Raw genomic sequence first — 16,197 nt, 5'->3', positions numbered from 1 at the left:
CCTGGGAACACCACCACACCTGCCAGGCATTAAAGCTTACAGTCACCTCACCGACAAGGGGTGCGTGGTGAATCCAAAATGGCCGCCGCACCGACCAACCACATGTCCTGCTGGGAGATACGGTTCCAGACGGCTTTCGACACCCTGTGTGCAGCGTTTTGGTCCCGGATAGAGTCCCGCCAGCAAGAAACCACCCTCTCCTCATCTAAGCCCACGGAGACCTTAAACGGGATACCATCTCCCTGTGCCTTCAGAGGACTGAGAGTCAAGAACCCCTCGCAGCCTGCACCTGAGATTAAACGTACCCACAGAGCTCCAGCACGGACACAAACTCCCAGACCTCGGCGACCTAGCTTGCCTGCAAGAAGCTCGCACACTCGAGCAGCCCAGTACTTGCCAGCACCACAAGAACCCAGCCTGACTGCAGTGAGAAGAGCCTGTGACAATGGGAGATGGCTGACAGCTAAGGGAGATAAAACCTGCGATGGTCCCAAGGACACCGACCACCTGCCCCAGCCTGGCCAGCGAGCTAAAGGCATTGGATGAACACGGGACTTTGAGCCCAGTCTTGGCTCCCTGTTACTCTAAAGTCGTCCTCTCCCCCAACCATTACGTTAAGGACTAACCCAAGCAGTGGCCCATTGGTGGTATTTTTGTTTATTTCTTTTTTTTCAGCATGTCTTCACTTGTTATAGCAAACATGCTTCTATCTAGCTCTATTAGATTAATTATTTCCACTCAGCCGATGTTGATATAGACATGCTAGTCTAGCCTGTTATAATATAATAACAAAAATGTGCAGTTTATCAGTGCCAAATTTACACTTCTGTTGACTCCTCTATTTGTGCTGTTGTGGCACTTTACGTATGCCTGTAATTATCTTGCACAAAAAAAATAAAGAATTAAAAAAAAAAAAAAAAGAATGTAGGGACTGGTCTTTTATGTTATGATCTGCTGTGCTGTACTATAATGTACCATATTTGGGAATATTTATCATGTGTCATTATCAATTTCTGCATCAAGAACAGTTTATTTCCATTTGTTTTACCTGCTTCATTTTTTAACCAAAGCAAAATAAATATAACAACTGCAATTTAGATTTCACAAAGGAATTAACAGTCTCAAAGTTCCTATGAAGATTAGGAAGGTGAGTAAATGTTCGAGCGTATCCATGGATACAGGTAATTTAAAATAATTATGTAAAAAAATAATAAGAAAACTACTTCCTCTTTTCGGGATTAAATGCTCACAAATTGCTTCAATCAATTTATTTTTAGTGCATGAAACATTTGAAATGAACAGCAAAATGACTGCAAAATTACATAAATCTGTAGTAAAGTGTTTTATGTCTGTTTATTTAAAATAAGTAACAGAATAATGTGATAGTTCTAAAATATGCAAATTGTTCATTTTTTACATTACTGTGTATTGGGTAAAAAAACGATAACTCATACAATACCAGCGTTCAGAGTTACATTCCAAGAATTCTGTGCGTTGTTCTCCTCCAGTAGGTGGAGGGCCACATTTGGACACACTTGATCTAAATAGTTTTACCTTCCCAAAATACATCTTGTATTCTCCATTTAATGTTATTTGTCTCAGTCTGTCGACACTCACTGCTAGGCTGACCTTAAGGACGGAGGGAATTGTCCACATTCCAAAACAAAACAAACCATGAATTTGAGCTATAGGTTTGTACCACCATAATGTAAGGGTTTCTCTTCACGTGCCTCCATAAATATTACATTTCACTTTTAAGCACAGAGAAGGCTTTTATTTACCATCCTATATGTATACCTAACAAAATATTATATTAAATAGAATGTTAAAAATGGGAAAAACAATAATAAAACATCAAAACTATTTGTATTTCACATTTTTGCTTATAATTATTTTTACACATTCAGGGCAATTAATTAATACAACTCAAAATAGATTCATATATCAGTCTTGATTGTTTAAAGGAACACTATAGTCACCTAAATTACTTTAGCTAAATAAAGCAGTTTTAGTGTATAGATCATTCCCCTGCAATTTCACTGCTCAATTCACTGTCATTTAGGAGTTAAATCACTTTGTTTCTGTTTATGCAGCCCTAGCCACACCTCCCCTGGCTATGATTGACAGAACCTGCATGAAAAAAAAACTGGTTTCACTTTCAAACATATGTAATTTACCTTAAATAATTGTATCTCAATCTCTAAATTGAACTTTAATCACATACAGGGGGCTCTTGCAGGGTCTAGCAAACTATTAACATAGCAGGGGATAAGAAAATCTTAATTAAACAGAACTTGCAATAAAGAAAGCCTAAATAGGGCTCTCTTTACAGGAAGTGTTTATGGAAGGCTGTGCAAGTCACATGCAGGGAGGTGTGACTAGGGTTCATAAACAAAGGGATTTAACTCCTAAATGGCAGAGGATTGAGCAGTGAGGCTGCATGGGCATGTTCTATACACCAAAACTGCTTCATTAAGCTAAAGTTGTTCAGGTGACTATAGTGTCCCTTTAATGACTAACACAGTGCCTACAATAGTATTGGATCCCTTGGTAAATATGAACAAAGAAGTCTTTAATGTCTTTATTGTTTAAAGTTTTGATATTTTGTTAAAAAAAATATGCAAAATACTCTGCTCCCAAACAATTGCAAAAACACAGGTCTGTAAACAAAATCTTTCTTACATATATATGTAGCGCAATTACTGGCATCCCTATCAATTCATATTTGGAAGTATATTCCCATAGATATTTAAAAAATAATTTAGTACACTTGGCTGATTAGGAATAGGAAATTGATCAACCATGACTTCCTGTTTCACAGGTGTATAAATATGAAGTAACACATAGGCCAAGTTCCCTTATTAATTCATCACAATGGGTAAGGCCAATGAATATAGCTGTAATGTACGGCAAAAGGTTGTTGAGATCCACAAAATGGGAATAAAGCTTAAAATGGGCCATGGTTTGATCTTCCAGCAGTAGAATGATCCAAAACATACACAAAATGAACACAAAAAAATGATTTACTGACCTGAAAACCACGTAAGTCATCCAAGTGCCCTGATGTGAACCCCATAGAAAACCTGTGGTTGAACAGAAAAGGAGACTCCACCAGCATCAATCTTGAAGGATCTGGAGATATTCTGTATGGAGGAATGGTCTCCGATCCCTTGGGATGTATTATCCAACTTCATAAGGCATTATAGGAGAATACTCAGAGCTGTTATCTTAACAAATGGAAGTAGTACAACGTATTGACTAAAATGGTGCCAATAATTGTGCCAAGAATATATTTAATAAAGATTTATTTTTTTACAAACCTTTGTTGTGATTGCAGTTGTTTGATATCCATGAGAGCAGAGTATTTTTGTATATTTTGTTAACAAAATATCAAAAGGTTAAACAATAAATACATATTTATTTATTTTATGTAAATGTTTATTTTTGGTTCAATCCACAGATACTTTGTATCAATACATAGAGACAATAAAAAATGTGTATACAATTTTAAACGCGCATACAAGAAAAACTGAATATGCATTATGAAAGGCACTCAATAGATTCATTTTTTTGTTATGATATACTGTACTTGAACTGTGAGCAGTACAAGATATAAAGACAAATTTCAAAGCCTTCTTTGCTCATATTTACCAAGAGTGCAAATATTAGTGGAGGGCACAGTATGTTTAGGATTTAAATAAATTTTTTATAGTTAACACTAATCCTATACTAAGCATTACCCTTAGCCAATGTTTACACTAATTCTAACTGTATGCCTACCATAATCTTATCCTTAACTTCAGCACTACAATAGCTTTAACCCCGAAACAGCATGAACCCTGACCCTAACCCTACAGTAAATATAACCCTAACCCTCATGCTAACCCTAACCCTACCCAACACTAGTGTAACGGACCGATTTGCTCACCGGAGGTTAAAAACCGTTTAGGCGATAATCCCCTTGCAGATAGACAAGCAGCTACTGCAATCACCAATCTCCCGAACTGCAAACTGCACGAAGTCACCAACTCCCGAATAGGAAACACACGAACACAGGAAGCAGCCGAACAGGAAAAGCCCTATGAACAGCTTACACTTCTAGCAATCGGCACACAATCAAATTCCCCCCAAGAATGAGACAACACTTCACTTTGAGGGTTAAGCAGGAACTCCTTTGCTGGGGCTAACTGACCGGCTTTTATGCAGGTTTCCCACCTGGTGGACACTCCCCTAGGGGACCAGATGGGAAACTGGGAAACATATTGGCCACGGACCAATCACAGACATACAACTTTAAACAATCCCACAATGCATCACAATCCCTCCCCTCTGGCCTGGAGATAATTGGGGAAGTAATCCAATTATCTCCAAGGACAGAGGCAAAACTCCATTACCCACATGGCAGACAAAAAGACAGTAAAAGACACAAAATTACCCATTGAGGCATTTAGTACATAAAACATACACATTCTACCTATCCCCAGATAGCTTAGATCTGAGCGCACATTACTACCGAATGGCGCTCAGATCACATACTTACAGTTTAAATGCCATGGAGCCAAAGTCTTTCACATAGTCTTTCGTTACACGAATGGGCTCCATGGCTTAGCTATCTGGGTTAACATATTCACATATCCCAAAGTACCGACTGAACCGGTGTTCGACACCAAGGGCACGAATAGGAACCGGGGGGTGGACGGCTCAGCGGTGTTCGCGCAAGTAAGTATCCGTTTTTAGTTCCACAGTGTTAGTGCTGAACACCGCTGGCCGTTCGGGACTTAAAATGGCCGCTACCACGTGTTCGGCAAACGAACAAAGGCCACCCAGCGTTCATCAATTAAGCTGCGGTTAACCGCAGCTTCTGGGCGGTCAATTGGCGGCACACTCCAGCTCCCCAGTGGTCCCCCGTTCGGTAGTTGGAATCTACCGAACACCCCGGCAGAAAGGCCTTTCTGCAGGGAAAAAACGCCTTTCTGCAGGGAAAATAAACGATTTAACCTGCAGGGCCATAGTCCAAAGGGAGCAGGCGAGCAACCAGGCTCCTCCAGTGAACAGTGGCGAGGTTGGTTTCGCCACAAATAGCCTCTTACCCCATAATCAATCCCCAACTTTAACCCTAAGGTAACCCATAGCTAAGATCAATTCTGATATTATAAATGGGCTTTACTGTATTTAACACAGTAGATGGTGGTATGTTGACACCATTTATTGGCCATTTTCATAATTACACTTGGTGGAATTCCGACCAGCACTGTGATCATTGCTGGGAATCTGGCTATGCCCAGTACTGTTCCTAATGCTGACTGACTAGGTGAACCAGCCAGGGTCTATTCAGACCCTGAAGTGTCTTCCCAAAGCTGCCTGAACCACACAATAAATGGGCTATGTCTAGCATTGACATTCAGCGCTGCAAAGATCTCATTGGTCAGTTTCAGGCCACTAAAAGCTGACTTACAGGAGCCCCAGGTATCAACTATTTCACCCTTTTGCCATTAGAAACATAGAATGTAATGGCAGTCAGGGCCGGCTTGTCCATAAGGCGGCACAAGCAGCCGCCTTATGGCGCCAGAGCGGGGGGAGGGGGGTGCAAAAATCTGAATTCCCTGCCTCTGGCTGGGGACTTGGATTTTTCAAATTACCTCTCTCCCTGCAGCCAGGGAAGTCAGTCGGTCAGCCTCTCCTGATTATGTCACGAGGACGGGGTGTAACTTCCACAGCACTCCGCTGGGGAATCTGGGAGAAGAGCAGAGGAAGTCACACCCCCTCCTCCTGACATCATCAGGAGAGGCAGGCCGACTTACTTCCTTGCATGCAGTGTGCTGGCTGCAGGCTCCAGCTCCTGTCACACCTGACCACCAGGGACAAGGCTACCCCCTCCCTGGTCCAAGGTAAGAATCGGGGGGGGGGGGGGATTACATTTTTTAAAAAAATTTAAGCAGCCACTAGCCCTCCATCTACAGCTGACCATTCATTGGGTAAGAGTGTCAGATGACTTTTTTCAGTCAAAGAATGCAAAACTCTGTGCTTTGAAATATGTTTAGCTAATGACTCCCCAATGTCACGGCTAGAAGTGATGTTACACCTTTGGCAGCAAAAGGATTAAACTCCACATGTGCAGCAAAATTCTGAACATACAGACTCCAGGCACCACGAACATGTCAAACCACTCAAGCGGTCATGGTGCTCGGAGTAATCCTTTAAGGCAATTCTATTTATTGATATTAAAGCCTATTTATATGACTGGCATTTTAACAGCAAGAGGATGGTCAAAAGTGCTTTCAGTATTTCAAGCAGGTTCACGTATAAGTCATTTGCAATAACCAGACTGCTGTAATGATAACACGTATGTAAAAACGACACTATCATGTATTAGTTGGTAGAATGACCTATATGATAAATACGATATAAGCAATTATTAATAGATTTACATCCATAGAATGGGTTGTATTGTGACAAATTATATTTATTTGTATTAGTAACTGACTATTGCTCCTGCAAGTATATGAAAAAAAGAAAACCCACCTTCACAACTATGGCTAATAAATCACTCAGCCCAGTTAAAAAGATTTTTATCTGCAGTATTTACTGGTGAAATACAGTAGATAATCAATCATACTGTGATTTGTCAGCCATCTTCCTTGATTATCCACCAATCAGCAATCTGACTCACATAATGTACAATCCACTGAAAAAAGCAAAAAATCAATTTGTAGAGGTGGACGGTTCAGCAACCGTTTGCTAAATGTGCAAGTTTAAGAGAGATTGATTATCCATCTAAACGTATTATTGCCCAGCCATGTCCCCACATTAGCTGCAGATAATTGATGAACTACTATACTATATTAGCTCAACATACTACACACTCTGTAACATCCAATAAAGTGATGTTACTTAATCAAGCTTTCTCCTATTTCATTTTTAACCCGTGACAAATTAAATCATCAAACCATATTCATTAACAAATTATTATTATTATTATTATTATTATATTTATATTGTGCCAACAAATTCTGTAGCGCTTTACAATGGGTGGACTAACAAAAATGTTATTGTAACCAGACAAGTTTGACACACAGAAACAGAGCTTACATGCTAGAGGGAGTGGGGTAAAGTGACACAAAAGGTAAGGTAAATTGGTAGAATAGTATTCAATGAAGACTTAGTATGTTTTTTTTGCAGCCATTAACAGTTTAGTTGATATGCTTTTGTGAAAAAGTGAGATTTTAATGATTTTTTGAAGGAGTGGAGACTGGGTGAACGGAAAAGGGAAGGGAGTTCCACAGGAATGGTGCAGCCCTAGAGAAGTCTTGGATATGAGCATAAGAGGTAGGAGTACGAACAGAGGATAGACGCAGGTTTTCGGCAGAGCGTAGGGGACATACTTGTGTTTTTTTGTGAGGATAGATAGGTGGGAGTAGCATTATGTAGAGATTTGAAAGCAAGAACCAGAATTTTATATTGAGCCCTATATCCTACAGGAAGCCAATGCAGGGACTGACAGAGGGGTGAGGCGTGGGAGGTGCGGTCGGACAGGAAAATGCGCCTTGCAGCCGCATTCATTATAGACTGCAATGGGGCAAGTTGGGAGCACGGAAGACCATTGAGAAGCGGATTGCAGTAGTCAAGGCGAGAGAGGACAGTTGCATGGACCAGCATCTTAGCCGCATCTGGCGTTAAGTAGAGGCAGATGTGCGCAATGTTTTTGAGATGGAAACAGCAGGATTTGGCAATAGACTGGACATGAGGGGTGAAGGAGAGGTCAGAGTCAAAGAGAACACCTAGGCCATGAGCCTGCGTGGTGGAGCTGATGGTTGCACCATTAACGTGGAGGGAGACAGAAACACTTGAGGGAGGAAAGACCAGAAGTTCTGTTTTGGACAAGTTGAGCTTAAGGAAGTGGGCAGCCATCCAGTTAGAAATAGCAGAGAAGCCGTCAGAGACACTAGTCAAGAGAGACGGAGAGAGATCAGGGGGAGGACAGATAGATTTGCATGCCATCTGCATAGAAGTGATATTGTAGCCAAAGGACCTGTTGAGTTTACCAAGGGAGGCAGTATAGATCGAGAACAGTAGGGGACCGAGGACTGCATCTTGGGGGACACCAACAGAGAGGTTGTGAGGAAGAGGCAGAGCCAGAGAAAGAAATGCTAAAAGAGCGCTGGGAGTAGGAGCACCAGGAGAGAGCAATATCTTGTAGACCAATCTTACGGAGGATGAGAAGAAGCTAAGCACGTTAAATCACAATCTAGATAACTGATTCATAACTATTCTAAATTTTGGCCATTATCATATGTGAGTGTTTTCAAGGCAATCGACATTGTTGAAAACTTTTTCTGCCAGTATGTAACATTACTGAAGTTAAAAATCAATATCAACTCAAAACCATGCTTAACTTGAGTTGTCTTTATTTATCACATGATCTCAAGATAAATGATGAAAGCGCAAGTTAAGAATGGTTTTGTGAGGTTAATAACAAACAAAATGGATCCATCTTGGAGATATCAGACCTGTCTGTCTGTTCCATTTTATGGAGCAATAGTGATGAGAATAGTTAGCATGTGGGTTATTAACCCATTTTGTTCCAAATCAACATTGATTTGCATGTACTTTTCTTTAAGCATGTTAGAATAGGGCAATTTGGATATAGTATTCATGTTTATTTGTTGTGGTATCCATGTTGCTATGTCATTATATTATTACATTGGGTTTTTTTTTGCTTTCATTTATTAGCAAGAAAATGTTAGTGCTTGTTTGAATAGATCACCAACACAAGGATGATGTTTGTGGTGTTCTGTTCCTGCACGCTGGCAGTTTATGTGACATTGGTTAAAGGGGCACTATAGTGTCAGGAAAGAAAATGGCCCTCCTAGGCCCCCCTTACCTAGGACGGTATTTACTCACCTTTTTCCTGTGCCGTGCAGGGCTAATCATGTCTGGTCCTGCCCCGATCTGCCTCCTTGGCTGACATCATCAGATTTGATAACATAGGAAAGCATTGGGAGGCTATTGAGCATGGGCGGCAAAAAGCTCTGGGGAGTGGCCACTCTCTAAAAAGGCAGTGTTTACATTAAAAAGCCTGCAGGGACAGGCTATACTCACCAGAACAACTACAATAAGCTGTGGTTATTCTGATGACTATAGTGTCTCTTTAATTGTTAGAAAACTATTTAAAAAAAAAAAAAACATTTAAGGTGGTTGGAGGGTTTTTTCAGGTGTTGAATTCAGTAACTAACTGACGGTTCAGTTAATGTGCCAAAAAATCTTCTTTGAAAGGAATATGGCGAATTAAACTTGAATATCTCATATGACGCATACTGATAATTTTCATAGCAAGGTTAACGGTAAAGGTTTTGTCAAAAAGCACTGGAAACAGATTTCAATCACTTTGATACCATTAATGGCTCATTGACAGCAATTAACATGCCAATAATGATCAAATTATAGATTCTCATGTAACCCTTTGTTATCATTTTAAAAGTGACCGTTCATCTTTAAGCCATTGTATAGTATCAAAATGCAAAAAACTTTTTTTCATTAAAATGAGTTATACTTTTCATCACTTGTATATCTACAGTTGTAAGATGGATAGACAATTGTAATTGAAATGTGATCTTTTTTTTTCTTTGTCTTTGTGAATATATGCTACATTATCTTCTTTCTAACAGTTATCTTAATATAGTAAATATAATTTTCCACATACACACGGTTACATATACTCAGAATTCATGCTTAAACAAATACACAGACAATATAAAAAAAAATGCCTGCCAATCCACAAAACATATGCCCAGACCAGACACATGGTTAAAAGTTCTGTTATTCTACTGAGCTGTTACTAGTCCAAAACAGCTGCCAATTAATATGACAGACACCTGAACGCCAGAGAAACATTTAGGCCAAGAGACAACAATTACAATTAGTGACTAATTAGTAAAAAGGAAGCACTAATGCATTAAATTTACCCTGGCTTTTTTACAGCTGCTACTGTACTGGCTCAGATAGTGCAGAAGCATATAGACATGTAAATTGTGTCAGTACGTTACAAGAGATTCATAAACCTTGATCATCTCGGATATTAGGAACAATGTGTTGCCCAATGTATTTTTCTTCCAGGGAAGGTATTCACAAAGGGCAAGAAGGCCCAAAGACTAGACCAGAACGTTAGAGACAATTTTTGTCCAGTGATTGATGTTACCAAGTTTAGGAGAAAAGTCTCCGTAGACATCAGAGACCTTGACGACTGGGAGGGTGAGAGGCAGAAATTATTGGACTTTATGTGAAGGAGTTATACATGCAAATTGATATTTACTTACATTGAGATAAGTAAGTGAATTACTATTTAATACATTAATTGGAACATTTGTCACTAGATGTAACAAGGAGTGCATGTTAGAACTTTGCTGCTGTTGGATGTTATCAAGCAGAATGAAAATAAACATATAACAGGATTCGTCTACTGATTTGACATTATTATTTACCATTTAACCATGTGCATAATAACATAAAGTGAGAATTAATAGTGCATTTGGAATTTAAGGCCAAACAGCCGAATTGGAAACATTCTTTAAGTTACCTATGCTTCCAGTTCAGTTCAGCTTCTTTGGCCAGAAATGGAACATTTTCTTTCAATTCACTTTGAATTCTGACTTTACTGAAAAACCCTGTAACGGTGTCATTCTCAGACATTTGCAGTCATGTCTGCCAAATATACCAGCAGTGTGTACTGTGAAAATTACTCCAAAAATGCTAAAGGCCTAAAACTTGATATAATAATGTTATTTCAAAGTAATTAATTATTAATTATTAGCAGCTTTGCATCCCTTTAGGCATGGTATACGCTCATATGTCTCTCTTTGAGAATCTACATGAGTACCTATGATGCTGGTACTTATTATTATCGGGAGGAGGGAGAGGGAATGGCACCCAGAACACATCATTGAGATTAAGTGGTCAGGGGGCCAATAGTGTTTCTTTAAGTCTTTTGTGCATTGCAGAGGTTATCTGAACCTGGTAGGTAGTGGTATTATAAAACAAAGGCTTGACATGGTATATTCAGATGTGAACTAAAGCCAGTGCCATGTTAAAGATATCCAATAGATCGAAACAACTGTCTGTGGTTAGCTTACACCCAAACCTATGCTTTGCTCATTGATAACAGTAACTACATAAATCTTGGGAGGAAATAAATAATACCATTTCTAGCTTACTTTGCTATCACACCATATACATTTAAGTGGGAGTAACTTAATCCTCTCGACAAAATCTTTTCAGTCCAAGGAGGGAACTGGTGTCTCTTGGTACATCACTTTTTATCTTCAGGATAGGAAGGATATCAGCAACAAATAATTTTATTCTTAAAATCACTAAAAATAATACAAGCAGACCTATAGTATTATTTGTCGTTAACTGAAATTGATCAATTGAATTTAACTCACCAAAGCACAAGGGTTTCCAGAAAAGAAATGCCAACATCGGATGCTCCGACCACCACAATTCGGGCGTTGATGGAAATCTTTGGTTCAAAGGTAAGCTTTCGATTGGTGTGGTACACAGCATAGCCTGGCTGCGTTAATAGAAAATTACATTCATTAAGCATGTTACAATGGAAGTAATAAGGATCATGCACAAATTATAATTATAGAAATTCTTGTTTCTTACTAAAGTGCGAATTGTGGGGAATTCAAAATAATATTTACATTTTATTCTTAAAAGCTGAGCAGAAAACAAAGCTGACTTAGAGAATTTTTCCAATATGGGTATGTTGACCCAAGAGTTGAAATTCACTCTGAATTCACTATGAATTACAGACAATTCACAATTTAGTAAATAACCTTTTGTATGCTATAGCTATGAAGAAAATGTTGATGGGGATAAGTTGACTGGTAACGTGCTTATACAGTTTAGCAAACCAACACTTATATATGGCGTTCTGTAATTTGTATATGAATGTATTATTTAAAACTCATTCCAAGACAATTCAGAACCGTAATATAATCTAACTCGTAGAATATCCCCACTTTGTTCTATGAGTGTAGAAACGGTTCATTCGTTTAAATCAGACAATAATAATTTTGTGATACAAAATACGTAAAGATTTTTGAAAACTAGACTACAAAACAGACAGGATTTCTGAACCACACATGAAAAAAGGTATAGGTGACTAAAATAGCCTTAATGGAGATGGCAAAATTGGCAAGACCTTTTCGCTAGCACCATACACATATTAAATTATATCCAGAAACAGCTGGTAGTGATGGGAGTTACAGTTTACAGCATCTTCCATTTCAAAGAATGTTCACCACACTTACCTTGTATAGACAGCATGCAAGTAAAGTTGATACATTGATAATAACAAGACAGTAACATCGTACTATAACGTAGGTTGGTATTACGACCCTCCACACTTATAACTCAAGATTTAAATTTTTTAAAGATAATCTATTTAAGAAATTTGAAGTGTATATTACTTAGTCCATCGTTATTTTAAGAAAGCGGAGTGTCTGCAGGCTTTATGTACAAGGATAGTTTTTCAATACAAACACAGATGATGACTGCAACTAACAATTTATAAAATCTCAGACATTAGTCTGAGTCTTCGCAGTAAATAACATTGATGGCTAACCTTTGCAAACTACAATTCCCATGAAGCTCAGGGAGTCTTACACCAATAGTTGAAACATGTGCCAATTTTAGATATCTTTGATATATAACATCCCTGGAGAAAATGGGAATCAATAAAATGGTTAAATTAACTAACTGACCAATTCATATCGTAGATATTTAATAAACACCCCAGCAGCATTTGGACACGCTGTGAACACATAGAGCAAGTCCCTGCTTATAATATGACATTGTGCAGAGAAAATGACTTAGGTTTACTGGGTATTTAAAGTATATCTACCGTGCCACAGATTGTGAATATAAAAAGAAGCACATTCTAATACAATAATAATAATAATAATAATAATAATAATAATAATAAAAGCAATAATCATGCAGGTTGATTTATTACATAGTGGTTACATAGTGATATTATGTTCTTATTGTGCCTACAATATTGCAGCATTCTGCTTCTTTAAATTGTTTGATTGGTCGGGGATGATCAAAGTTATTCTGCATGTGCCTTAACATGCATTACCTTGCTTCTCTCTCCAGACACAAATATATCATTATGGCTCCAGCTTTGTCCAGATAAATTCTGACATCCAGTGGTCAAACAAGGTACCTTTAAGAAGGACCATAACACTATTTCATATGGTCATGTTTAAAGATGAATAAGTACTTGGTGTAATGTTATGTTTATACCCACCGATTTTTAAAAGATCCGTGTTGCATTTTTGTAATTAAGGTCTAATGTATCTAGATTAAAAATTAGAGTCTCCTCCCAAGTCCTCTTAATAATTTATGTACTGTGTGTATATATATATATAGTGTATGTGTATATATATATATATATATATATATATATATATATACACACACTTATATTATACACACATATCTCATTTAAAGAGGAACTAACACTTTTAAAATATTTTTATTTGCATTTTTTGGCAGGCAATGCCTAGCGGCGTATGTAAATTAGTTAATGCTTGCAGTACTGTACACATGGCGCATGCATGGTTAGAACAAGTAAGATTGTCGAAGTTATGCTATATTTCACAATGAGTCTACAATATTTCCTTTTTAAACAACAGGTCAGAGTGATAACTGATCTGAAACATTCAGGCCATAAAAGGCAGATAAGTGGGAAATATTTATCAATCAGTGTATTCTTGAGTAAATTTGGCATTTTGGTTGTCCATTCACTGCAACTACAAATTGTTGTAGCTCTAAAATAAATTGAAAACACAGCGTGTATTAGATCAAACTGAATTTTATGATAGTACATAAGCGTCAAAAGAAAGTAAACGTTTATTTACTAGCGTGGTTATTCACTAACGTGAGAATTGTTGGGAATTTAAGTTCAATTTCAAATAATTTAAGGCCAAAAGCACCATAACTGGAGGCATTGCCGACTTGGAGAATGTTTCCAGTTTAACAATTTTAGCCTTAAATTTTAAATTCACTTTGAATTCCCAACAAATGTCATGTTAATAAAAATCTCCGCAAATGTTTGAGAATAAACATAACGCGACAATTTCCATATATAGATTGAAATGCATGTTGTAACCTAATCCTTATTAACATTAAGGTGTCAATTTGTCTAAAGTTCTATATTAGAAAGATTTTCGAATTCTTGGAAAATTCAATTCCACGTTAAAAACAACAACAACAAAATATAGATATAGTGATGCACCAATGATATAAATTAAACTCTGTTAACACTATCAAGACATTAATGGACAATAATATGACCCACTAATATCATTCACCAGCTGCCAGAAATCTATACTGTTTTTCTGGTTTTTTTTAGAAAGACGGTGATTTGTTTCTACTTTAACCCCTTAAGGGAATAAAAGGAATAAAAGGGAATCATGACGGAATATATCCGTCATCTGTCCATAAGGGGTTAAGAATTATACTAAGTGATGTGTACCTTTTGAATAATGTCACACCTAGTCTACCACTCCTGTCTTGCCCTCAAGTTAATATCCTCTTCTGGATACATATAACATCTTCATGCATAATTTAGACTTCATAAGACAAAATAATTACATTAATTAGTTAATTAATTAAGTAATGATCACATTGGAACTCTTTTGATTAACCGATTTCCTTCTGTCTAGAGAAAAAAACATGGTAGATTTGTCAATTCTTCCCAGGGCTGTATGTTATATCTTTACTGACCTACACTCTTCATTTTATAACCAATGTGTTACTGCCTTACTAATGTGTAATCAATTTTAATGCTTTAGAGTAAAATAAACTGCACCTCTGTAGGTCTCAAAAAAAAAAGCCATCCATTAATATATTGTCCTAGCAGAACTGTATAGATTATGAGTAAAATTGATTCTTAGATTACCACCTGCCCTCCTCTGTGATTAGCCTTTTGTAGTCCAATGCGTAAGTTAATTGCCAGGCTGCAACGAAGGCAAAAGGTACACATTATGTCAAGTACATCTCTTGGTCTTTGACACTTGCATGCTATATTGATCACGGTCACTTTTTAAAGCCTTTCCTTTTTATATTGCCTTTCCATTGGCAACTGTGCTTAATGACGACTAAACAATAGAGTGGTATTCGTTAATCATTTTATTCTGATCACAACACACAAAGTACCATTCAAGCTGTTCTCTTGCCATGGATGATGACGCTTACAGTAATTAGGTGACTGCAGCTGCATTGCATTCACAGAGCCACCAGAGAACAGAACGTGATGTATTCCAGTACTGCTACTTTAACCCTTTGACTAAGTACTTCATACTATCTCTTTAAACATCGGGTCGTCAGTGTAAAAAAAATAAATACAAAAATTTGATTTTGTATTTTAAGAAAAGCCCAAACTACTATAAGTTGCTGCAGTTATGATATTGCGGTTATCCCTGTACTTAAAGAAACTACAGCAGTGAATGAGTTTTATATTAGACTTTATATATATATATTATACAAGTTTCAGGAAAGTGTTCATTGCTTTGATGCTGGGGGTTGACTGTTTTATGTATGTTTGCTGGACATTTAAGTAACAGCATATATCGAAATAGGTTAATTAACCTGAATGTATCTTTTATGAGATATTTAATATACCTTATAGTCTCTTTGGAGACGCTAATACACTCACATCCAAAATAACAATAACAATAGCAAAAACCAATGTAAACAACATTTAAAGTAGCACCTTGCAACTCAACCCCCAACTAGAAAAAATACTAATTAGTGTTTATGTCTGAAATGAACAGTGTATACCTTGCTGCTCTGGCACAGCCATAAAATACCAAGCAAATGAATGTAATCTCCACAATGTTAGTGCCATGAAACAAAACATGCAGTTATATGGAAGGAATGACCATATTTGCAAGCCATCAGACTGCATTTGACAGCAGATGCCCAAGTAGCATCACGATGTAAGGATGACATCCCATGAGCATAAAAGTGTGTTTTACACTAACGTTTGCTGAGTTATTCACCCCTTACGTAGCATTTACACAGATAATGAAATAAGGAAGTTCTCTGGAAGTGACAGAGCAGGTCTTAGCTCAAACAGAGATTTTCCAGCTCTCTGGCTGAAGTAGCAGCACCCGACAATCCCCTGGTAAC

The 16,197-nt window shown here is 37.7% G+C and overlaps 1 protein-coding gene across 1 annotated transcript in view; it reads right to left on the bottom strand.

Annotated features, from left to right (window-relative positions):
* Positions 1-16,197, bottom strand: part of CFAP61 (cilia and flagella associated protein 61) — a 232,240-nt gene that overhangs the window by 125,630 nt on the left and 90,413 nt on the right. Inside the window, exon 17 of the mRNA XM_063443717.1 lies at positions 11,436-11,563. Coding sequence (XP_063299787.1) covers positions 11,436-11,563 — 128 coding nt within the window. The remainder of the gene's footprint in view (positions 1-11,435; positions 11,564-16,197) is intronic.

The sequence above is a fragment of the Pelobates fuscus genome, chromosome 2, assembly GCF_036172605.1.
Source record: "Pelobates fuscus isolate aPelFus1 chromosome 2, aPelFus1.pri, whole genome shotgun sequence".
NCBI lineage: Eukaryota > Metazoa > Chordata > Amphibia > Anura > Pelobatidae > Pelobates > Pelobates fuscus.
Note: the sequence above shows the minus strand (reverse complement) of the source record. Positions and strands in the feature narration are given on the sequence as shown.